Source organism: Curcuma longa, chromosome 19 (genome assembly GCF_044706935.1).
Source record: "Curcuma longa cultivar G26 ecotype Majalengka, Jawa Barat chromosome 19, ITB_CL_G26_1.1, whole genome shotgun sequence".
NCBI lineage: Eukaryota > Viridiplantae > Streptophyta > Magnoliopsida > Zingiberales > Zingiberaceae > Curcuma > Curcuma longa.
The window spans coordinates 4804648-4830075 of record NC_133879.1 but is presented as its reverse complement, the minus strand read 5'-3'; the positions used below and the strand labels follow the sequence as shown (position 1 = coordinate 4830075).

General features: G+C 34.2%; 1 protein-coding gene across 1 annotated transcript in view; it reads left to right on the top strand.

Annotated features, from left to right (window-relative positions):
- LOC141812586 (uncharacterized) overlaps nucleotides 1-25428 on the top strand; it is an 80451-nt gene that overhangs the window by 34546 nt on the left and 20477 nt on the right. The window contains exons 12-16 of the mRNA XM_074700594.1: nucleotides 12708-12968; nucleotides 13263-13399; nucleotides 13581-13675; nucleotides 13747-13785; nucleotides 13883-13942. Coding sequence (XP_074556695.1) covers nucleotides 12708-12968; nucleotides 13263-13399; nucleotides 13581-13675; nucleotides 13747-13785; nucleotides 13883-13942 — 592 coding nt within the window. The remainder of the gene's footprint in view (nucleotides 1-12707; nucleotides 12969-13262; nucleotides 13400-13580; nucleotides 13676-13746; nucleotides 13786-13882; nucleotides 13943-25428) is intronic.

The window sequence follows — 25428 nt, the reverse complement described above, 5'->3', positions numbered from 1 at the left end:
TGAGCAACAAGGCCATCAACCACCTTGCAGATTCCAGAGGGATTGTTGAAGTCAAGATTGTTGGATTCAACGGTTTGTTTGACACCAAATCGAGGAAACATGGGAAGAAGAATTACGGGATGTTTCTTCTGCACATTACTGTTTTGCTTATTTCTGATTTCTACCATTTAAATTCTGATTGTGTTTGTTGTTAACAGAATTGCTATCCAATTCTTTAATCAATTTTGTGTGGTTAATTCATCTTGTTAGCCAAGTTTGTTCTGGTTTAATCTAGTAATTGTAGGCTGCAATTTTCGATTGAAGCTGGGAACTGATACTATCGGGGCTGAAATTACTGTTCCATATCAGTAATTGGACCTTGTTTCAATTGCTGAATCTTAGGCATTAGAAAGTGCATTCGATGAGTTTGTTTGGAGATTTAGATTAGCTATTTTGAATTCCTTCCAGTTGTTCCTTGCAATTGTGTTGTTTCCTTGCATGCATTCCTATTTCTGAATTGTTTACTGTGCCATTAAATTGTTAAGTTCATGAAGCTTGCATTAGGGTTTGATAAACATTAGTTAAAAGTTTGATTTACTATAGCAAAGAATTGAACTTTGAATTCCAAAAATGCTTCAGAGCATAACTAGGGTAGGTTTCATTCTTTTGCTTTGAGTTGAATTGCATCTTTAGGTTTGCTTTGATACCTTGGTTTAATAGTTTCATATTTAGATTAGCAAATTGCATTCTTCATTTATTTACTGATTTTGAATTGCATTTCATTTGAAAACATTAACAAATCCAAAACCCATTCCATTTACAAAGAAAACCCAAAAGGAACGACACACAAGCTCAATTTATATAATTTTCTATTAGTTCTCAGAAAAATATGACTCGAGGCCCCTATACTTCGTTTGTTTTGTATTCCTTGTGTTTGAGTATTTTATATATAATCATTAGTCATTACTTTTAAATACATAAAGTAAAGAACTCAAGGTTACCTTATTAATTATAGTAGGTTAAATACCTAATAACAACAACAACCAAGCCTTACTAGGTGACCTGATGAGAGTGGGAGGTGTTAAGGAGATTAATTAAAAATCTAATACCAACATTGAGAAGAGAGTTGTAAGAGTTGGGTAGTACTGTAAACTGATCTTAAATCACACACTCTAGACAATAAATTAAAGGTGGTGAGAAAGGATCAGCAGTACCCAACTTGAAACGAAGCGAGGGAATAAACTAGAAGTTAATACATTCTTCAGATCTCTCAACTTCTTTTAAATGCTTCCTTTTTAATCATCCTCTCACTCTAATATTTTCGATATGGTCTCAAGTTTTTATGTTTTTTAATCCTCTCCTGTGATGGTGTTATTTTCTTTTTGACCTTTCTCTCCTTTTCAAAGTTCTTCTCTTTGTCTTTTTAGAATAGTAATGTATGTTTCCTGTTTTTGTAAACATTTATTTATCGATAAAAAAATCGGGTGGGTATCTAGATCTAGGATTTGCTGAACCTATTCTGTTGTTCACTGTTGATCCTATTTTACTCTGGCTGAAGTAGCCACTCCACCCTTTTGGTGTAATTAGGCTTAAACAACAATTGAAGGAGAATTAAGCTGCCTTTTTTTTCTAGAAATTTGGTGCAAGATGGCTACAACTTAATTGGCTTGAACACTAGCAAGAAGGATGTGGCAATAATCTCTTCAAATAAATTTCAAGATCTAACTAAGAATTGTGGTAACCAGGAATAAGGAGAGTTTTTGTTTAGTAGTTATTAGTAAGGTTTAAAATATCGAGCCGTGCCGGAGTTTCGGTCCCGAACCGGAACGATACAGTTTCGGTATCGTATCGTATCGTGCCGGTATAGTTTCGGTATTTTTAAAATATAAAATATATTAATTAGAATAAAAAATTTAATCTAAATATTTAAAATTAAAAAATAAATTTTTTTGATAATTTTATAGGTTTTAATAAAGCCTATTTAAATTATCCCGAACTATAGTTTTGAACTATAACTAAGAATTGATTATTAAAACCTAATTAAACCCTAAGTTTTAAAAAATAAAAAAAAGAAAAATCGCGCGATCGGTACGCGCGGCCCGTGAACGAAGCGTCGCCGGCCCCGAGCGGCGCCTCCGGCGGCGTCGCCGAGCCTAGGTGATGCCTCCGGAGGCGTTCCCCGGCCAGAATTCCTATGCCGGTGCCGGTGCCTTGGCGGAATGAAATATTTCGCTTGTATCGTCCGATACGGCACGAAATTTCAATTCTTGGTTATTAGTAGATTTTGAAAATGGTGGAATGCCTAAGGAAGCAGCAAGGAGGGGAGGGTGAGGTAGGGACGATAGTGCCAGAGCTTAATGGAGGCCCTGGCTAACAAGGTACACAATGTGGAGTTCTTTGTTGATGACATTAATAAAAGGTGCCACAATGGATAGATGGAGGATCCCACATTGCTGATGTTAAAGATTTGGTGTTGACAAACATCAATGCCTTCATTAAAATCTACAATACATGTTGTTTGTGAATGTAGAAGGGCATATATGACATTTGCAGAGGCTTGTTGGATATGGAAGTGAAGTAACATCAATGGAGAAGGCACCATCATAAATTTGGCATATTGTACTTTTTTTCGAGGATGCTAGTAATGTTGTAGGCACCTAAGGGGAGAATCAGTGGATTGCAGGAAAGTTGTGACAATCTTTTGACTTTGTTACTCTTAGCATTAGGAGTGATCCCTCTTTGATACAAAAAAGGGTTCGGATTATCTATTAGGTTAAAGGCCTTAACCACTATGCGAGTCACCTTCCATCATATAATATTTGCAAGCAATATATCCACAACTTGTCACAGCATCTAATGTAGCCCTGCTTGTGTTAGGCTATGTTTTGCCTTATGGCCACTAAATCATAACCTAATGCTTGTCTAATGTGTGTCAAAACTATCTGAATAATAAAAGTATTGCATGGTATATAAAAAAAGATGTAATTTCATATGAACGCATGGTTTTAATTTAACATATAAATATCACAAGTAACTAGCATATATTTTTTGCATAAATAACCTGCATTGATGACAACTAATAAATGATGTATGAACAAATAATCTGCTAGAAGCTAATTGGATAATATGAGTGATGAGTTAGGGGTTTATTGATTTTTAATCGATTTATTTTTTGGCTTTTGCATGAAAATATATTAAAAAAATGAATTGATTCATTTATATTTATCCCATATTGCATGATTTAAGGCTTGACATAATTTTTGTGATTTAATGGTGAATTTTTGGCATTAATTTGATTTTTATTGATTTTAGGGCTAAATCGGACCCAACTCGAGCTAAACCGTGGTCAACTCAAGTCAAAATTGCCAAACCGATCAAGCCAACATGGAGGACATGACTCAGGATCGAGCCTGATCAAAATTTTGCAATTTTTTGGAAACCCTAAGAAGCCCTAGAGCTCAGATCAAGTCTGGCCGTCGAATTCAAAATCAATGGCTGAGATTAATCAATTAATCACGCTATTTAATCTCAAACTTACCCGATGAACAGTGCCGCCGCACTGTGCTTCGTCCCCGCGAGAAGAAAGCTCTGCCGCGCGACGTACGTGTAGGCGCGCCCTCATCCTCCCAAATCAACTCCATTGGACTCCTTGATCCCTGAAGAAGCTAAAGCCGGCCGATTGGGTATATTCCGGCAGCCGGAGGAGACGCGACGGCGAGGGTTTCACCGGCGGTTTCCAGCTCTGTTTTCGCGAGTTCCGGCCATCCACAGCACGAGGAGACGCCGCGATTCCTTTGAGGGGTTCTCCTAGGATCGTGGAGCCTCCCTATATCAACAACAACGCCATCGGAGCAAGAGGAAGACGAGAAATCTGGTTTTGCCACCTGAAACTCGTCTGCACAGCGTCGGTTTCGTTCGGAGAGGGTTTTTCCGGGCGTTTCGAGGTGCTGGCAGCGAGCAAGACACACAAGAGACCGTCTTCAAGTTTCCAAGGGGTCCAAGAGCTTGTTGACACCGAGCTGAGGAGAATCGAAGGAGAAGGGAAGGAGGATGAGTTTCTGAATTTTGTTTTTCCCGTTTCTGCAGTTCTGTTTCTGAAATTCAGCTTGTTAAATTGTTTCACAAATCTTAAACGCTGTTTCTTCATTAATCCTTCAGCATTTTGTTTGGATTTCGATATGCATTAGAGATTGTTTGTGTAGCTGAGTTTAAATCCATGTCTTTTGCAATCTGATTTCAGATTCCTGATAACTCGGTTTTGGCACTGTTCCGTGCCGCCCGAATCCTTCTTGCAATCTGATTTCAGCCTCTGATTACTTGGTTTTTCCATTGTTACGTGCCATCTTAGACCGTATGTATCATGTTTGATAGGTGGATGGATTTGAGTAAGGATTGCATTGCTAGTTAATGGGAATGGATAGTTTAAACGAGTAATCAATTTCACTTTGCTAAGGCATTAGGTTAGCTTCCTTCCCATCATTGAAATTTTGTTTCATAGTGACTGTCCCGTATCAATTTTTTTCCAAATTGGGCTTAATCAGCTTAAGTGCAATTGTTAGCTAATTCCATTGGTTAAATACATTGCATTAGGGATGATAAGTTTCATTGTTCGATAGTTTAGTTTTGTTTCTTTATTTCAAATTGATTGCATGCTTAGGTTAGATTAGATTGATACTTAGGTTTGTTTGTTTGTTTCCATTGCATTTCATTACTTTCTTACGTTCTGCGCTTGCATTTCATTTCAAAACCACCAAAACCCCATTTACATTAGAAAACCCCAAAAAAAAAACACGACACGAAAGCTCAATTCATTCAATTTTCTACTAGTCCTTGGAAAAATACGACTCGAGGCCCCTATACTTGCTTGTTTGTATTTACAAAAATCTATAAATTCTAATTTGAAGCCCTATCGTGACACCTAGTTGAGGGCTTTTCAATGAGCAAAACAAACAAAGAGTATAGGATTGAAGTATCTCTGCAAGGACCAACACCCTATTATCACCCAATCCACACTTATGCTATAATCAACTCAACACACATAACAACTAACTCAATCCAACATCACGGCTTAGCATCCAAGATACAATCACCATTATAGAAAATTTCCACGATCACATAACATCAAGCCTCCATCTACACTCTCCACTCTTAACACTCACTACTTATCATCACCCAAATCTTTGTTAATTAACCCGAGTGGCACCCTCTCAAAACTAACTCTCAATACGCATCACACCTCCCACCAATACTTCTACATCAAGTATTCCATCTCTCAACAACCTACAAGAAAAACTTCCATGGTAGCTTGTATGCCCAATTCACCACCATTGCTACTTTGAGGACATCATACGAACTAAAACTCACTTAATCCTTTTAGTGACTTCCTCTTACAGTTCCATTAGATTAAAAGGAGAGGACAAAAGAACCTATATTGTGATTCGTCTACCAAACACCAAAAGCATCATTGCAGATGGAAGAAAAGCTACTCTCTTCCATGGATGGTCCATGCTCACTCGAACTCGCTAGAGATGTAGAACCACGATAAGAATCAATTCTACTAATACTTAGCACCCCCAAATCCTCAAATTCCAGCTCTTCAACAAACTTACTCAATCACTGTATAAAGAAGGAAACAAGGCTACTATTGCTTGCTCTTAGAGAAAAAGAGGATGGAAAAGGCAGCTATTGTTTAGAATCAAGGTGAAAATGTGGAGGGGTTGCAATTGCTTGAAAGAGGGATGAGGATTTTGCTACTATAGCGTTGTTAGAGATGGAAGATTTGAAGGTGGATAGAGCCACGGCATCTGCTAGGGACAACCACCATTCAGAGGCAACCACTGAGGTGGTGTTAGTGTATGGGCAAACAATGATGGGTGCATGGACGAATGATGATTAAGGTTGTGCATGGATGAGTGGCAATGACAAGGAAATTTGCAACAATGTGACGGGCACCTAGTTGTGACATGGTTTAGCAGGAGCACAATGAGTAACTATGTGAGCTGGTAGTGAGCGACAATGCGATGGGAAGTGAGAGAAAAAAGTGAAAGGGGTTGGGAGAAACGAGAGAGGGGTTATGTCTCATGGGGCTGGAGAAGGATAATAAATTAAGGCTTCTATTTTAAGCTATCCCACTTGAATCCACTTTGTTGAACCAACTGAATTAGTTCAGCCAAAATCTAGCTAATTTTAGCTCAAATCAAAGTCTGATTTGAGCTCAAAACACACCTAAATCAAAAACAATATTTTAAAAAAATTATAATCAACCGACCTAACTAACTCTAAATAGAATCCAAATTAGATCCAAATATTTGGCTGCAACAGATAATGGAGGCAGCGATGATGGTGATCTGTTGTAGTAGACAGTGGTGGCGGTGATGATCGGTTGCAGCATGCAATGATGATGATTAGTTGCAACAACTGCTGCTGATGATGATTAGTTGCAACAACTGCTGGAGGGTGTGAGCCTCGATGCGAGTGAAGAGAGGAAGATGAAAGAGAAATCAGGCTAGGGAAGAACAAAAGAAAAAGGAAAAGGAAAGAAAGAGAAAGGAAAGTAGGATAAGATAATTTCTAGCTTTTACAAAAATACATCTATTTAATTAAATATGATTAAACTAGGCTTATATATAAATTTGGTTTGGTTTTAAATTGACCAAAATAAATCAAAATCAAACATGGTTTGAATCCACTTGATTCTAATCACCATGTCTACTCGATGGACTCATTAAATCTTAAATCAAGTTCCACCTCTTAAACTTAAAATATTAGTTTGATATAGTTAAATAAGTTATTAAAAGTTTTAAAAAAGTAATTCAAAATGCAAAATATTTAAATAGGATAATATTTAATATCTAACATCGGCATAGATTTTCTTTATGCTCTAACTTTTATGACGTTGAAAGGACATGTGAGCGAGCAATGAAAAGTCTAGAGTTTGCGAGAGCTTTGATTAGATAAACATTTATTTGACTAAATTTAAAAAATAATTTATTTGTTTTTCTTTATTGAAGGGGAGCCTTAGGACAATAGTAAAGTTGTTGCCGTGTAACATGGAGGTCACGGGTTTTAATCATGGAAACAGTCTCTTGCAATGCATGGTAAGACCGAGAGCTTTGTGCACCCGAGTGCCCTTTATTTTTTTCACTATTTTTAATTTATTTTTATTAGAGATATATATTAAGAAGGGGAGCCTTGGCGCAACGGTAAGGTTGCTGCCATGTGACCTCATGTGACCTAGAGGTCACGGGTTCAAATCCTGGAAACAGCCTCTTGCCAAAGGCAAGGTAAGACTGCATACAATGGATCCTTTCCCCGGACCCCGCATGGCGGGAGCTTCGTGCACCGGGCTGCCCTTTTAGAGATATATATTAAGAAAATTCATTTTGTACTTATTACATAATGTGTACTAGATGTATCAAATTATTTTTTTTAAAAACTCAATTTACTTCAAATTAAAGTATAAAAATTTCAAATTTCAAATTGGTTTTTTTTAAAAATTAAATCTAAAACTTAAATTTGATGGAGCAAATGAGTTAAACTTTTTATTTTTTAAAAACTTGTATTTAATCATAAAATTTAAAATTTAATTTAAGTCTAAAATAATTATGTGAAAGATATAAAACCAAATTAAAATCAATAAATAGGATTTAAAATTATTTTTTTCCCAAAGTTTTATCAAATAAAATACATTAAACAAAATGATATTTAATGCCCAATTTTTTTATTAGATGCTACTATATAAATTTCAAATGCAATTACATAAAGCAATAAAAATATAGATTCATTTAAACAAAATTACATCCTTAATAATGTAAGTTTCTCGGTCTTTAAATCTAAAATTGTCTAATGTTATAAAATTTAAACACAAAAGATGATCTAGGTTAAAGATTACTAAGATCTCTTCCTGTCGTTGCTTATTCCTGCGTTTTACCTGCAAAAGTTGAATAAATTATAAGTGTAAATTATTATGAAACAAGACATTAGAAATATATAACTTACAAATAACTAAAGTTAAAAATTAAACTTAATTGATTGTAAGCATTTTTAATCTGAAGAGTGAGGGGATTTAATTAATCAAAAAATATAAATATAAGGACACATGTTTTAGCAGTCTAATTTAGTATTAAGTTACAAATTAATTATAAAAGCTGATTATTATTAATAATTCAATTAAATACTAGAAGAGCACCAATATGATACTATACGGTACTGAAATTGTATTGTTTTGATCAATAATATAAACTCTGGCAAGACTCAAAAGTTTAAACCATGGCAACCAATGACCAAAGGAATAACTAAACTCTTCTCTACTCACTTTTCCCTCCTGCATTCTAACTTGCAAATTGACAAGCCACTCTCCACACTTGGTATCTGAAGCTTTTCTTCTAAATCTAAAGTAAGCAATAAACTTTATAGAAATAGTAATGACAACTAAAACATATTGTCTTACTTGGAGCTATGGATCCGTATGCCTACTGCTCCTGCATAATGAATACTTTGCCTTACTAATACTTGGGTCATTGTTGCTGCTGCTAATTCCTGGAATGAGGACGCTGCTGTTTCTGGCTTGCTGGTGCCATCTTGATCAATACTTTTACAGAAATAGCAGTCACTCCCACCAAAAGGGTAACACTTAAGATATATCTAGCATTTGCACACAACAAGCAATTGGTTGCACTCTCTGAAGTATGAGATGTTTGACCGAATCTACTGTTGAGATCAGGATCAGCCTTGTGTTGTCATCTGATCCACTCTAGGTCTCTTAATCTGGAATGGCTCACTGAAAGACTTGCCTCAAGAGGGAGGCTTCTACTGTGGGTGCTATGAGTGAACATAATAATCGACTCACTCTTGCACTCCATCTCATGATACAACAACGATCTACAATAGAGAATAAAACCTTAGATACAACATACTCTCAAGAAGGGGAGCTTTGGCATAATGGTAAAGTTGTTGCCGTATGACTTGCTGATTGTGAGTTCGAGTTGCGGAAACAACCTCTTATAGTGCAAAGTAAGGCTACGTACAATAGACCTTTCCTGGCATTGGCTGGAGCTTTGTGCACCGCAATGCCCTTTATGTAGCATGCCCCAAATTATGACTTAAAATCTCGAGCCATATCAGAGTTTTGGTCATAGATTATAACGATACAGTTTCGGTACCTTATTTTGTCTTGTCGATATAGTTTTGATATTTTTTAAAATATAAAATTTAATCTAAATATTAAAAAATTTAAAAACAAAAAAATTAAAAATAAAATAATATTTTAAAAAGGAAAAAAAATAAAAAATATAGGATTGTAACGTCTCCATATGGTAAATAAATAAATAAGAATTTTATGATATATTTTTGAAATTAAAATAATTAAAAAAATATATATATATATTAAATTAATAGGATAGTTTTATTTGAGTTTGATTAAGTCAGTTTAGATTATCTTATTTACAGCTATGAGTTAATCGAAATTATTAACCTAATTTAATTATTAACTTAAGTTTTTTTATTTTACTTGCATCTTATCCATGCACATGACATCCCTATCATGACCTGCGTGCCAGCCAGCCTCTTAGCTGCAATTTGCAAAGGTCACAGTGGCCCCCACGGAGGTCGCCGTGGGATTTGCGACGTCCTCCGTCACCCCTTGCGGTAGCCCACGGTGCTTGGTGGCGAGTGGAATGATAAATTTTGTCCGTTTCGCCTTGTATGGACTAAAATTTTAAACCATGCCCAAGCACTATATATGCTCCGAGGCACTAACAAAATCAATATGACAACAGTAACACAAAATGTTTTGATTAAAAGATTTAAACACATTTAAACTTACACATAAAACTATAAGTAGGAAATTCAAACACCTTATCAAGACATTAGATTGATTTTTATCAATGAAAATTTGCAAGAACGAAAGCACACTTTGACAATAAAATCGGAACAAAATCAACTAGCTTTAATACCCACTAAATATCACACTAGCATGGAACCCACAATGATCTAGCAGCAATTTCTTTGATACTTGATGGACATGAAACATTCATACAACCATATGGTTACAAAATTTGCATTTATAAACAACACTACAATTACTCCTTCATAACATAATACAATTGTTAAGTAAAGACTTATTCTCCAACAGACACTTAAATGTTTTCATAAATTGCAAAATGTAGGCAAGATGTAACAATAAAACCCAACAAGATAAAGCAAAAATTTTCTACATTATAACCAAAATACGATAAAAAGGAAACCAAGTAACCAACGATTGTGATACTGAGCCCTGCTAGCCAGTACGGTCGGAATTTACTGTTTTGCTTACTGACCGACATCGAAATCATTTCGATTCGGCACCATTGGAGAACAAGACTGAAGCAGCCTTGCTGAGGCCTCCGCGAAGTCGTTGCAACCCTGTAGCAGTTTGAGATTTTCTTTTGATTTTGCTTTTGAAGTTTAGGTTATTTTTTTTATTTTATCTTTTTAGGATATTTACAGGGTTTAAAGTTTAAGATTTAGGGTTGTTAATTTTTTTTCCTCTTTCATTTTTTTTAAAATTTTTTTCGACAGTTAATGCCTTTCCCTCTAGTAATCTCTCTCTCTCTCTCTCTCTCTTTCTTTCATATATTTCTTTCCTTCATCCATATATAAAATAAACATAGATTAAGGTAAAAATATCCCTTTAAAGATGAAGGTGGAGATGAATTATAAGAAAAACATCTATAACAATCAAATAATATACAAAAACATGTCAAAAACACACGAAGTGTCTTTAGAGTGATCCTAGTGAATTTAACTCCAACCCACCAAGAAATTGGATATATTTTCCTTGAGTCCTGCAGTGATAAGAAAAGGGGTTAGTGAGCTAAAATTGAGAAAGGCAAGCAAAAATGATGAAATGAATAAGGTAAGGTAATTCAACAAAACAATAAAGTGTTGAATTATAATGCATTTGTATAATATGAATAATACTACACTATATAAAAGTCAATAAATAAAAATAATAAAAGAACAGTTCGATGTACGAAATTTCTGCCAATGCGGGGTGCTAGGGAAGGGTCAAATCACATTGGATTTATTATACATAATCTTACCTTGCATTGCAAGAGGTTGTTTCTGTAATTCAAACTTGTGACTACAAGATCACACAGTAGCAACTTTACCATTCCGCTAAAACTCTCCTTTTCTATATATAAATACATTACAAAAACATACTTTGCAAAAAATATAATCTATTTATTAGTTGCTAAAGTACTACAACCAATTGGACTAACTCATGGGTGTTACCCCTGCACTCCCTCATATTGCTACCCTTGCACTCCCTCATATTGCAATAAGGAATAACACCATGTGCACACTCTACGCCAATTGTTGTGGCAAACAAACAACTAAGAAGAGAAACCAACATATATAACTGCTAAGGTCCACAACATCTATTATGTCAAAGACCTTAACCGCCATATAAGTTACCATCCACCATATAATATCCACAAGCTCCAGTAAAATTCTCCACTCTTAATACTCACTCTTTATTATCATTTGAACCTCTGCAAATTATCCCAAGTGGTACCCTCTTAAAAATTGCTCTTGATTCACTTTCACACCTCCCACCTAAACTTCTACATCAAATGTTCCACTACTCGGCAACTTACAAGGAAAACCTCCACAATGGTTTACTTGCCCAATCCACACTACTTTGAGGGCATCTTAGAAAGCAAACCCCTCTTAATCCCTTTGGCGACATCCTCTTTGTGTTCCACCCTATTCAAAGGTAAGGGAAGAAGAACCTACTCTATGATATGATTCATTGATCAAACACTAAAAACTTTGGTAGAGATACAAAACAATGACAATTCTAACAATACAAAAGACAACCAACCTAACCAACTTAATCACTGCACAAAGAAGGAGAGGAGGCTGTTGTTGCATGCTCTTGAAGAGACAGAAGACGTCCAAAGAAGCTACTGTATATCAAGTTGGAAATGGGGATGGGCTAGTACTGCTCAAAGACAGACTTAAGGATTCGGCTACTATAGGGTTGTCGGAGGTGGAAAATATCGTGCGACACTGTTGCTGCAGGTGGATGGTGTGGCGGCTGCTTCTTTGGAAGATCACCAGCCGAAGCCGATCATTGAGAGAACATTGACGAATGGGGTAATGATGGTAGGTAGTTGTGTGTTATTGAACATTGACGATGAGGAAAATGTTGGCAACGTAAGGTGTGCTTAGTGGTGATTTGGTGTGGCAGGAGGGCGGCGAGTTGACGGAGAGCCATGGTGTATCTGTGACAAGAGAGAAAAGAGAAGGGGATCTAGAGAATTGAGTGAAGGGGTTGCAAGTGCATGAGTGCGGAGAAGGAAAAGATTAGCGGTTCTTTTTAAGATATCCCACTTAAATACATTCGACTCTTCGGTTGGAGCCCAAAGCACACCCAAATTATAATCCACTTAATAGAACCCTCATTCTTCTAGCCTAACTCTAAATCGAACCCAAATATTTCAAATTAGCAATAAAACTAATTGGTTTAGCTCTAAATACATCTAATTACTCCAACTTACCTTATAATCCCCTAGGTAGGCTTAATAACATTCTGATGACAGCTAATGTTAACTGGCACATAGAAGTTGGAATTAAACCTTGACATTTTGAAGAAAAATATAACAAAGATTTCCATTGTAATTAAAAGTATATGCGAAGAAAATTTTTGTTCTAATGTTCTGGTTCCTTAATTTATTTTGCAGAGTAAGCCCCTGTGGATTCTCAGAGTCAAAGTACAGCTCAAGTACAAGAGACGAGATATTGCAAACTGATATAGCAGATTCTAGTAATCAAGAAAGGTTTGATCAACGTGAGAGATCTAGAATGAAAAGTGATGAAGCACCATCAACATCAAAACGTGATACACTGCCAAACCAAAGGAAAGTTGAGGTTGGAAAAAAGCACCAAACTTACAGTGGTCCACTTGTACCTTCTGGTTCAGAAAGAGTACATACCTCAGGAAGGTTTATCTTTAGCTTTGCTATTCAGCTTCTCTATAAGCAACAATTATTGACCAACGTACTCTAAATGTGCTTTTGTTTATGTCATATTGATGTTGAGAGAAGTTTTTTATTCATATTTACTTATTTCTGTTACATGGAGCTATAAATATTTTCCAAGTTTTTCCTTGATGATTTCCCGAAATGGGTATTTCTTCTTGGTTGTTCTAGTGACACGTGCTATTATTTAAACCTGGTGCTAAGCTCAATACTGCCATAAAAAAAATTATGAGAATTTGTTCTTTTATCTTGCTATATGGTTGATAGGGACAATCAGCAAGGATCTGAGAGATACATACGTGATACTCACAGAGTTCCAAATTTCAGTGGACCACTAATGCTTCCAAACCGCGCTTCAGCTAACAGCTTATCTGCTCCCATGCGTTCTTCAACAGGTTATAATAGTAGTGTACATTTCACTTTACATGACTCACATCTTGTTTGGCTTAATTATTTTCTCTGTGCTCTTAGTTGGAAGAATTGCAGTAGTTCTAGTAGCTGCTTTTTTATGTTTACCATGAATTGAATTATCTAAAATAAGTCGTACTTGTCTATTTTTTGCTTTCACATTTATAGGTTGTGGAGACTCATCGGAGGACAAGACCAAGCCTAGTGTGGTTCAAATAAAAGGCCGATTTTCAGTTACATCAGAAAATGTGGATCTTGTGAAGGTAAGTTTTCTGAAACAAATGATTTTAACTTGCATGAATTTACATAACACAGAGAACTTTTTACATTTTAGGACTTGCCACTATCTAACATTTCAAGAAGGTCAACCCAGGTACATAAAATTTTGTGAATCATATCCTTTGAATTAATTCCATTATGTTACACATTTGACTAGGCAAATTTGAGTTGTTCTTGTTTCCCTTCTTCAGGGATCTCCCTTGAGAAAATCAGCGAGTGTGGGTGATTGGTTAATTAACTTAAAACCAGTGGTATGCCTTCACCATTCTATTTCTGGTTTTTCCTCACCACATCTATCAGTTCACAGAGCCTTCAACTCCTTGTAAATGTTTATGTATTTGACACTTTTTTTTCACTCTGAGATTTTGATTTAAAAATTAAGGAAAGTTTTTCTCGTTGAGAATATCTGCAAATGGCTACAATTTATGTAGCAGCATACAAAAGTTTGACGGTTCTTCAACAATTTAAACTAGTCACAAAGCCAGTATGCTTAAGAATTCCCTTGGAAGTTCATGTGGAATGCTTAAGCAGCAGATATCCTTTATGAGACATTGATTCTTTGTGGAGGGGTTGAATATCTAATGACCGACAGAAAAATGCATATAAACTTCCTTCTTCCTTCTGTTGCACCAAATGAAAACATGATCTGGGTTTGAAATATTAAGCTACTTCTCCCAACATATGTTAAATATTTTTTTCTGCTGGGAGATCAAGACAGTATTGGGCAGCACAAGATTTAATCACTGAACCACTCGTGCCAGAACAGTGTCATCCATGCCAAGTAGGTTCAGGAGGTATGTTTATTTGTATCAGTTGTCACGAACAGAAACCACACAAATCCGTTCCTAAGCCAATGAAGATCCAAATTCTTGTACCTGTCACATGGGTGGGGAAGAGAAGAGACTATGAAAGGACTTAAAATCTAGAGGAGAAGAATTGTATTTGTTATATCAGTGTGTTTATTTAGTGTGGATGATTTTATGTTTTTAATAATTTAACTGTTTTAGTGATGCATAGGGAATTGAACAACACGAACTATAATTCCATGATCCAACTTAAAGATACACAAGCCAACTACAGAATCAATTTCACGGACGGTGTCTAGATTGGGTTATGATTAGATGTGGCTGTGGGGTCACATGCCTTAAGCAACATTTTGTTGGCATCCAGATCTTTCAAAATGTAAAAAAAAATTCCTCCAAAATAGGTCGTGCAATCAAAGAAGATTTTGATACCAACAAATACCAAATAGAAAGTATAACAAGGTGTAGAGTTTGATAGATGAGCTTTTATAAAATATATCTATAGTGAATTTGAAGGTTGTAACTATAATATCACAGATGACCTAGAATTTTTATCTACACTTCAAGCGTTCTGAACTTAATATCACTATGAGCAAAAAATGCACCATGGTTGTGTCAAAGTTGATGTTAGTGGAAGTAGCTCAACTGATGCTATTGAAAGTGTTTTAACTAGTGCGCCAACATTTGATAAAAGTGCAAGTATTTGTGTTCACTCAACACAAGGCGACATCGATTATTTCTTTCCTTCTATGAGATGAAGCATGCCGATTGTGCTACTCGATACCGGCAATTTTTATTGTTTCAACATGGTTCTGGCATTGGGACTTGATCAACACAGACATGTCAGTAGTATCACACGAGATTTACATGGTCGACTATGGTTTACTCGCATGCTTGTTGCTGACACGGAATGAGATAGGGGAATTACTCTATTCCTTATGTCAATTACATGGGAGATGGCTAAAAGCTTATAAGAGAAGGATTTTACTAGAAGAAGAAATAGACATCGATGAGAGGCTGACAATAATGACGTAGAGCGAAGGCGAGAGGTAGCGAGCGACGACGAGTGATGTTTGGACTCTGACATCGGAGTTGAGGTGCATGGATAGGTATGTTATGGAATGGTAGTTGTGGTTAGAAGAGGTGGTTGCTAGTATATGAGGAATTTACTTTATTAACCCCCAATAGTATGATTCCTTTTTGAATTTATTTTGTTACTTTTAATGTTATGCTAATCCTTTTTCAAAACATTTGTAGAAGTTTTATATATTTATTCATGTACAAGGAAACATATAACGAGGCAAAGAATAATTTGATCCACCTCAATATACAACAATTATAATTCGAGGGTCTGAGAATTAACGTGTTCCACCTGAATGAGTATCTATAAATATAACAAGGAAAAATAACTCATAAAACTTAAATTAAATCTTTAATAATGATAATGATACAAAAATTTAGAAATCAATTAGAATTTCAAGTCGATGGATCTAATTTTGGTCCTGCTACCTTGATATAACCCAATTACAAAATTAGGCACCCACTAGTAATGAGCAATTATTCATTTCCCTTGTTAAACCAAATACATCAACCTATAATAGAAATATAATAAATAATTTGTTTACCTCACAATTTCTAAACTAGGTGCTTCATTGATATGAAACACTCAAGAACCCAAACAATAAGGATTAATTGAAAATAGTCAATCATTTTCCAATGTCAACGTACAATTATTTATCAAATTCTTACATTTAATTTGGTCAGTGTGTTGTTAATGATTTTGTTCATGGACATCAGAAAACTAGGAAAATAAGGAGTTGATGATCCCTCTTGGTGCAGTTAAAAGCAGCTACATGATAATTGTGGGCATGGGGAAAGTAAGAGAAAAAAAGGGAGGGAAAAAAGAGGTCGATGATGGACTCTCTTGGCTCCAGCGAGAGCAATTGTTGTTGTGCACGTGCAAGAAGAAAAGAGACGAATCGAGGGAGAGTGCTAGAGAGAAGGGGAAAGGAGGGCTTATAGGAAAAGAGGAAATGAAGAAGGGGAAATGAGAGGGAAAGAGGGAGATCTACTGGTGGCTAGTATCAATGCATGGTTACGATAGATGATTAATGGTGAACGCGTGAGGGAGAGGAAAACAAGAGATAGAGAAGGAGAGGAAGAGAGAGAAGTCTACCGAAGAGGGTGGCTGGCAAGAGAGGCTTGTGTAGTGAGGAAGAGGATGGTACTATAGTGGCATCACACAAGAAAGAGAAGGAAGAGACATGCCAAATAAGGGTAAGGATGAGAGATGTGTGGGAGAGAAAAGAGAAGAGAGAGAATTTATAATCCCGACTAAAAAATTTTCTAATTTGTCCAAATGCTATTAAACTAGGTTGTCCTATTTAAAATTTGGTTTAGTTGTAAATTGACTAGAACTAGTCCAAATCAACCATGGTTTGACACATGTGACCCTAATCAACACGTCTTTACGATGAGTTCCATCCAAATGATTTTGATTTCAACTCGACACCTTAAGTTAAATTTATAGTTCGATTTGACTTATTTCATTGTCTAATTATTTTAAAAAATAATTTAATGCGAAAAAATGAAATGCAATAAAAACTCAATATCTAATATCAATATTTTGTTGATCTAATCAGAAGACAATGTGACAATTAAATTAGAAATTCATTTTGACAAGTGCATAATTTTTTTCAATAATAAGGAATTTAATATCAATCAATAATAATAATATATGTTTAACTATTTTAGGTTATTATCTGAATCCAACATATCAATGTTGATATAGCCTAAGCATTAATGATGATTTCTTAATGGCCCTTAGAAGTGTAATATAGAGACTACAACCACAAGTAACTGATATGACTATTAATGAGTCAATTATTTTGAGAGGCATGACTCTTTTGGTCATTCTTTTGCATTGTTATGCAAACATAAATTATATTCTCATAAATATAAATTAATTTAATGTGGTACTAAAGTAGAATAATTTGCAGCTAACTCGAATTTCAGAAATAGTAACCCCAATCCATAGTCAGTTCTAGCTACCAAAGGACATATCATAAATCAAGTGATTAGTGACCCAAATTTAAATAAGATTGTAGAATGAATTCTCTTATAGACGACATTTTCAAGTGATTGCAAATGAAATTGATCCATTTTCTCATTAATATTAAAGTGCAAAATCATCTCTCTTAGTGTCACTTGGAGAAGTTGGTCTACCTTCACCATAATAGAAGAGAAGAAAAAAAAGTTAATAAGGATGATCTAATGATGGATTAATAGGTGCTATAAAGGATAAGAATCCATTAGCTGATAAAGTAGCAAATATACTATGATTTTCTCAAATCCTTACCTAACAAATTTAAAAGAGCAAGCTAGTGAGGAAGATGATGATGTTACAACTTTCATCGGAGAATTTCAATTGTCTAGAGCTTGACATATACGTTCTCAAACCTCTCGATTCCAAACATAAACAAAGAGAACCACATCTAATCTAATTGATGATTAGCCACAATCTACTCTATGCAATTAATGAGACACAAATCATTATCACCTTTTGATACTACAATTTGATGAAAAGTTCGAAATGATGATAGTGGTGTTGATAATAATAGTACAACTTATTAAGGTGATGATGGTGGAGATGAACTGAGTGGTGGTGAAACTTATATTCCCTTAACTCTAGCACTCGAGTCCTAGTAGACATGTGAGTAAGGTTGCACATATGCAATTCAAGATGATGATTAATCATGTTATTCCTATTAAATGTATGTATCCACAAACTCAATATAGGGATGACATAGCAAAGAAAGTTCATGATTATCGAGATGAGATATGTAGGAGAATTTAGCTGAGATTGATTCTGATCATGGTTCATTATACTCTCAGCCTTTTTGTTATAACTTTGATTCATCATATGGTGATTTGTCATATTTGAGCTCAGGGATATATATGCATCCTTATCCTATATAATTTCAATTATAGTTCTTATTATCCAAGTCCAAATCTCCCACGGGTGAATCAAGATTTATTGATGGAGATATGGAGCAATCAATATCAATACCACTTGTTATAAGAGAATTATTTAATTTGGATTTTAAAAAACTATAAGGCTGATCTTAAATAATATTGCAAGAACCGATGCTCCTATCTGATGCATGACACTCCTTTTGGTATTAATAAAGTTGTTGAAAATCTTATAATAATTTGTTTCCTATAGTTCTCAAATATTAATGGAAATAAATTTTTAATTAATGTACACTTATATTTGAAAATAAACAAGTACCAAAATTGTATTTGCTTGACACAATATGTAATGAAACATTATCATTTCAATTATAGATTGAAACACCAATATGACTTGCTATTTTAAACCTTGAACATAATTCCACAAACATTATAATGACATGTGAGATTCCGTTTACTAACTTTAAAGGACTTGCAAGAAGTCACATTTGATTTTGTCAAAGATTTTATTGGGTTATTAGGTTTCTGCTAACACAACAGGAAGGCCCCTGTGATGTAATCTCTCCCTTCTCCATTACAGTGCTAACCAAAAGATGGAATTATGAAGCATAAATGAGCCTATATTGGTCAATTGAATAAGGATTCTACCTCATAACTTGCTTTATAGTCTTGTTAAATAACAGAATGAGCTACTTAATTTAAAATCTTAAGCCTGCAAGCATGGTTTAAAATTTTATACCTTGTTGGGTGAAAAGGATGAAATTAAAAAATTTATCGTTTCGTTCACCGTCCGACATTGGCATCGACACTGCAGGCCACTGCAGCCTCCCCAACTCCATGGGAGGTCACCTCCTGCAAGGTCTCAGATGCCGCTGCGACCTCCCACGTGTGATTAAACTTAAATTTAATAATTAAATTTATATTAATAATTTCAATCAACTCTTAGTTATAGTAAGGATAATCTAAATAGGTTTAATGAAATCCTAATAAAATTATCCCATTAATTTAATATATAGTATTTTTTTTAATATTTAGATTAAATTTTTTTATTTTTAATTAATATATTTTATATCTAAAAAATACTGAAACCATATCGGCACTACACGATACGGTACTGAAACTGTATTATTCCGGTTATAAATCGAAATTCCAATATGGCTCGAAATTTTAAATCATGCTTGGAAGTCCTGCCCCATTTGAGTTTGTATGGGTAGTTGTGTGTATCTTGTTTTTTATTTATTTTATTTTATTTTTAATTTCTTATTTTTGAGGGATTAGTTGCAGCCTTTTAGCCTGCTAGCAATGTTTCAATCAACAAATTGGTGGTGTTCGGACATGTAACTTGTTTTTGATGTTATTTATTTCTTAAGTTTAAAGTATTATTCCATGCCAAAGTTTTGATTTCCGATTTGAATGGTATAATTTTGAAACCATACTACTCGATCATGCGACATGCTTCGACACACATTGAACTTAGTTGTGATTTACTCATTTAATCTTCTCCACTTAGTTTTTTTTAGTTTGAATTTTGGCTAACAATTAGATAGCTAATGAATTAACATTTTATTGTATCATATCGTTATTTAACACTGGATAAATTGTCCATGCTGCCCACTATCAACTTTTGGTAATTTAGTGAAGTGACAAGTTTCAGCGTCACCTCATAAGATGTAAGATTTTAAACCATGCTATAAATTGTACTCAGCTCATGTACAAAAAAGTATTGATCTATGAATATCTACTTGTATCAAGTTTAAATGATTAAGCAAAAAGTTCTTTATTACCTAAGAATCTCTCGCTATATTAATTCTTTATCTTAGGAATAGATATTGGAACCTAATTTTCTCTTTCTCTTTGCAACTACAAATTGTTAAGTAAGAACATGATATATACTATCTTAAGATAGTCCCTTTAAAATGTTTTCACCAACTTTAATGTAAATCAAACTTTCTAAATTATTTTAGTATTATGTTGTGCACATCATTGGTAATTTCTTAATTAGTTTTATGATTCTTTTAAATTTTTTTTTTCAATTTTAGGTAACAAATTGTATATAGATGTAAAGCGCCCGTGGCAAACTCCGCGGGATTGTGGAGGTCGCTGTGATCCCACAGTGACCTCAGTGGGGTCACAGAGGCTATTGCGATGCCCGTGGGCTGTGGATCGCAGCGGGCATGCTATGGGCACATGAATGAGATATTGAAAAAAAAACTTAGGTTAATAATTTCAATCAATTATTAGCTATAAATAGGATAATCTAAACATACTTAATCAAACCCTAATAAAACTAATTCATTAATTTAATATATATATTATTTATTTTAATTATAAAAATATATAATAAAATTCTTATTTATATATTTACTATATGGAGGCATCACAATTCCATATTTTTTTCTTTTTAAAAAAATTATTTTATTTTTATTTTTTTAATATTTAGATTAAATTTTTTAATTTTTAATTAATATTTTTTATATATAAAAATATTGAAAGCATATCGGTACGATACGATATCGAAATCGTATCATTTCGGTGGTAAATTGAAACTCTAATACTGCTCGAGATTTTAAACCATGGATATTGTGTTGGTGTCGGCCAATATCAACATATGATATGGTTCAACATATATCAAGCTTGTTGACCTTGAGAAAAAGGAGGAGGTGACTGATTGAGCAACAATGGCGATGTTGAAAGAAATAAGGAGGAGAGAGACTTGGTAGTAGTAGGAGATATGACAGCAATGACAATGACTAAAGAAACATTAGAAAAGAGGATGCTGGAGGGTTCAAGAAGATGTGCTGTTGGAGAAGAGTCAGAGAAGATGCGCGAGACCTTCCATTGTTATGTTTCATCTCGATGGTGTGAGGGGAATGATTAGTTTTAGCTGCCTTGATTTGCATGTCAGTGCATTTTAATTTTTGATTAGATGTCTTAAAATGGCATTAGTTGATAGAGAGAGTTGAGTTATTGGAACCATATCAGTTGTGTTATGAGTTTGATATTAAATGGGGTAACTAGCATTCATATATTATGCTAGACTAGGTTTAAAATCTCATTCAGTGATTTTTAGTTCTTGGTCGGAATGAGATGGTTCATGGTGCCAAAGTGTATCGCTATGGTGATCAACATTGACTAATGTGGCAGAGAAGAGGAGGAAATGAACAAGAAGTAGCAGTCTAGAAAGGAAGAAGAAAAAGTGGTATGGCTGAGGAGAAAGGAGTAACTTCGGCTATTTACTTGTCTCACCTTTTCCTATGTCTTCTATGTAGGAATCAATCACATGTTGCTGTAGCTTTTGTTTTGTTTCCTAAGAAGATAAAGAGTTGGGAGACTGTGTTAGCATAAGAATGTCATAGCTGGACCAAACATGTATACTTTTCTGACATTTCTTCTTGCCTTGAAGAGGAAGAGAACTCATGAGTTGTCTTTTTGCGACCTTCAGTCTGAATGAAGTGTTTTACAAATGGTTTCTGTGCTTGTTTCAGTAGATTGGTGGAATAAAATATTTTGCCTGCGCTAAGCACAATAGCACAACATTTTAAATCTTGATGCTAGGGCAATATATGATGTAATAGGGGAATATAAAACTTTTTTCTCCCAAATCATCTTTGTTGCTAGTTATGCAAGGCTAGGATGTGCCATTATGCAGTAGTAATTTGATGACTATCGTGAAATGGATTTAAGGGTATTAACTATTAGATTATTTTGATTTTCCTCTTTGTTCAAGCAACATATCTTACTCTTTCTATTCTAAAATTGAAAATTTAGAGAAGTTGCATAATGGATTAGTAAAGTCTTATTTTATATCCCTTTTAATTGTATAATTTCTTTGAAAGCCAAAAGAAAAAAAACTTTCTTTACCACTTGTAGTTATATTTCTTCAGAATTGCACTTGTCAACCTCTTCATAGTGCAGTTCTTTGTAGACCAAACCACAGTTTGGAACCAATAGTTCAAAATTTTTTGACTCTTAACCTTAACTATTGAAGTCTATTATAGTTCATGATTCAGAACCACCAGTTGAGGTTTCAATTATGGTTTACCGCCAAATACAGTTATGATCAGACCTTTATATTTTATTCTTGTAAAAAAATATTTAAAAATTTTATAAATAAAATTACTTAGAAATTTTAAAAGTAAAAAAGAAGTTAAACAAAGACTTGAACTTATCTCCTTAAGGTATAGGAGAATTAAAACCTGCATAGTGTGTTTACCTTTTTACCCTTATTGCCTTATATAGTGGTCATTCAATCATTTCTATTTCTGGTTCCTATAGTGTTACTTTTTCCCTTATCAACATCTTCTAGCTAAAATCATTTGAAAGTTGCATTCCTTGTATTTTATTTTGTTGCTCTCATCCAATCATCAAATAGAACATAAACTTCTTAAGAGTTACGAGTCAAACTAAATCATCTTTCATCTAAAATATTACCTTTGGGACTAAATGTTTGTTGTATATTGAACAAGCTAAAATCTCTTTTGCTATAATAGAAAGAATAGGATAACTTTGTGTCTTTTGCGATCACCATCGTAAAATTTAAAATCTAGCTCGCTATTTATTTCACTAAAAACAAAGGAAGTCAAAATAATTTTCAAATTTCTATCTGAAATTTGAGGATCCTTGTGGATGTTGCATGTATGGAAGCAATAATGCTACCCTTGGAATGCAACAAAAAGCAATGTGATGTTTACTCTTTTTTTTTCCGAAAACAAACATTTTTTGCTCATAATTTCAAAATGCACATGGTAAACTTGTTTTTGTATGAATAATGGACTGGTAGTCATTAGAAATTGCATAGTTTCCCACGGTGATCCAAATTGATTTGCAAGAAAAATTTCCCACGATAAACTTTGGGTTAGATTAACCACTAGATAATTTATAGGCAGATTGGATTCGGGCCGAGTTGGACTTAGGCGCCACCATATATAATCAGCACCCCTAAAATGATATATTAGTGCATATTAGTGTAGATCTAGTTAATCGAAATAATCATAAAGTGAATGACATCAGTGTAATTTTTTTTATAAATTTGAATATCTAATTTTTTAAATCAATTAATTATAAAGATAATCTGTGAAAACATTATCAAAGTAAATTAAAAAGTATAAATTATGTGTCTGTAATTAACGCAAAATTATTTTTCTGGGGCAATTAAACTCATGAATATTTGATTAACTGTTAAAACATCTTTCACTAATGACTATGCCGAAATAGTTTTCTACCCACAAACCATAAAATTAGAAGAAATAGGAAAGACAAATCAAGAAAAAACTATCTTATTTAAAAAAAAAAGAAATAGGTGACGACGAGTGCAAGGCCATTGGTAAACACGTGGATGTGGAGGTGATGAAGCATGGACAATAAACAATCGTGCCCATGCTAGGTGATTGTTGCCTCTTTGGTGAGCAATTAGGAATACCTTCAATCACTTTCAACACCTTCGCAAACAAAGAATTAGAATTAGGCCGCACTATTCTGATCGATCCAATTGAAAATATTAAAAAGGATGAAATATTTTTTGATTTTTTTATTTCAGATGAATGGATAATTTAAACATTCGTGGTTTTAGATAATAATAATTATTACAAATTTAATGATTGTACATAAGCATTCATTTGTTAAATATTTATACTATTTTTACTCCTTTCATTTCTTGAATTTTTCCGAAAAAAAATAATTTGGAAATTAATCGATGGTACTATTTTTCTATTAACTATTTAATTTTTTTATTAAAAAATGAATTCAATTTAATGGAATAAAAATCTTCGGCAAATTTAATTTATCTCGACTAATATAAATTAAAAACTAAACTTATTTCCTCAAAATTAATTAAATAGAGTTGTTAAATTTGATTCCCCTTAATTTTTAGATTCGTCAGATTGTATTCCTTTTATTTCTCGTTTTTTCGGGATTAGTTTGGTGAAAGATTAATCAACATTTTAGATTATGCTCTAAAAATAAATAAGGAAATCTATGACTTTTATGAGAAAATTTTGATAAAGTCGGCTTATTAGAAATTAAAAATTTATTAAAGGTATTCAATTATGTTCCTGAAAAATAGGAAATTAATCAGTAACCTTTTGTGAGAAAATTTCTCTAACGGATTTCTTCCTAAATTTTTGGCTTCCTCTAACTAATTTCAAGTAAATTATACTCTATAAATACACATCACATATCGTTACCAACCACACACCATCTCTTTCTCACCTTCACCAGAGTCATTAATCTTCAAATTTACAAGAAAGGAGGAAAGGAAATACATTGTGAAAACAAGAAGATAGAGAGCGTTCATGGCTGCCATTGCAATGAAGAACGATAATGTCACCTCTCTTCCCCATGATCTCACCGTGGAGGTTTGCGTCCGCATCGCCTCCACCTCTACCACGCCGCGCAAAGACATAAAGTGTTTGCAAGAATCGTGAGTAGATTGTCGTAAACAATGTCTTCGTATACATACATATAGATGTATAGATATATATATGTGATTGTAAATTGATCGAACTGGATTTTTTATGATTGTAGGTGCAAAGTTTTTCATGAAGCATCGAGAGCGAAAAAAGTAGGGAAATTCATGAATGTTAGGAGGGAATTGGAACTCAATCTTAACTGGTTCGATAAGCAAGAGTACTTCGACTTGCTTCGTGCTTGTGCCAATTGTGACAACTTCAATGCCTACTTCATCCTTGGCCTTGTAAGTTTTCATATATTTATATATATTTTTGCATTTTTATTTTAAAATAATTTCTAATCCAAGTGATCACTGAATGCATGATGTACGCAGGAAGAGGTGTTCAACCTGAAAGAGAAGACGCTAGGATTGGACCATCTGCACAAGGCTCAAGTGGGCGAGCACCCAGTCACAAGCTACATGCTCGGCATGATACTGTTTCAGGAGCCGGAGACACGGTCACTTGCAGTGGAGATGTTGAACAAGTTGGCTGCCATGGACAGCAGTAGAGTAA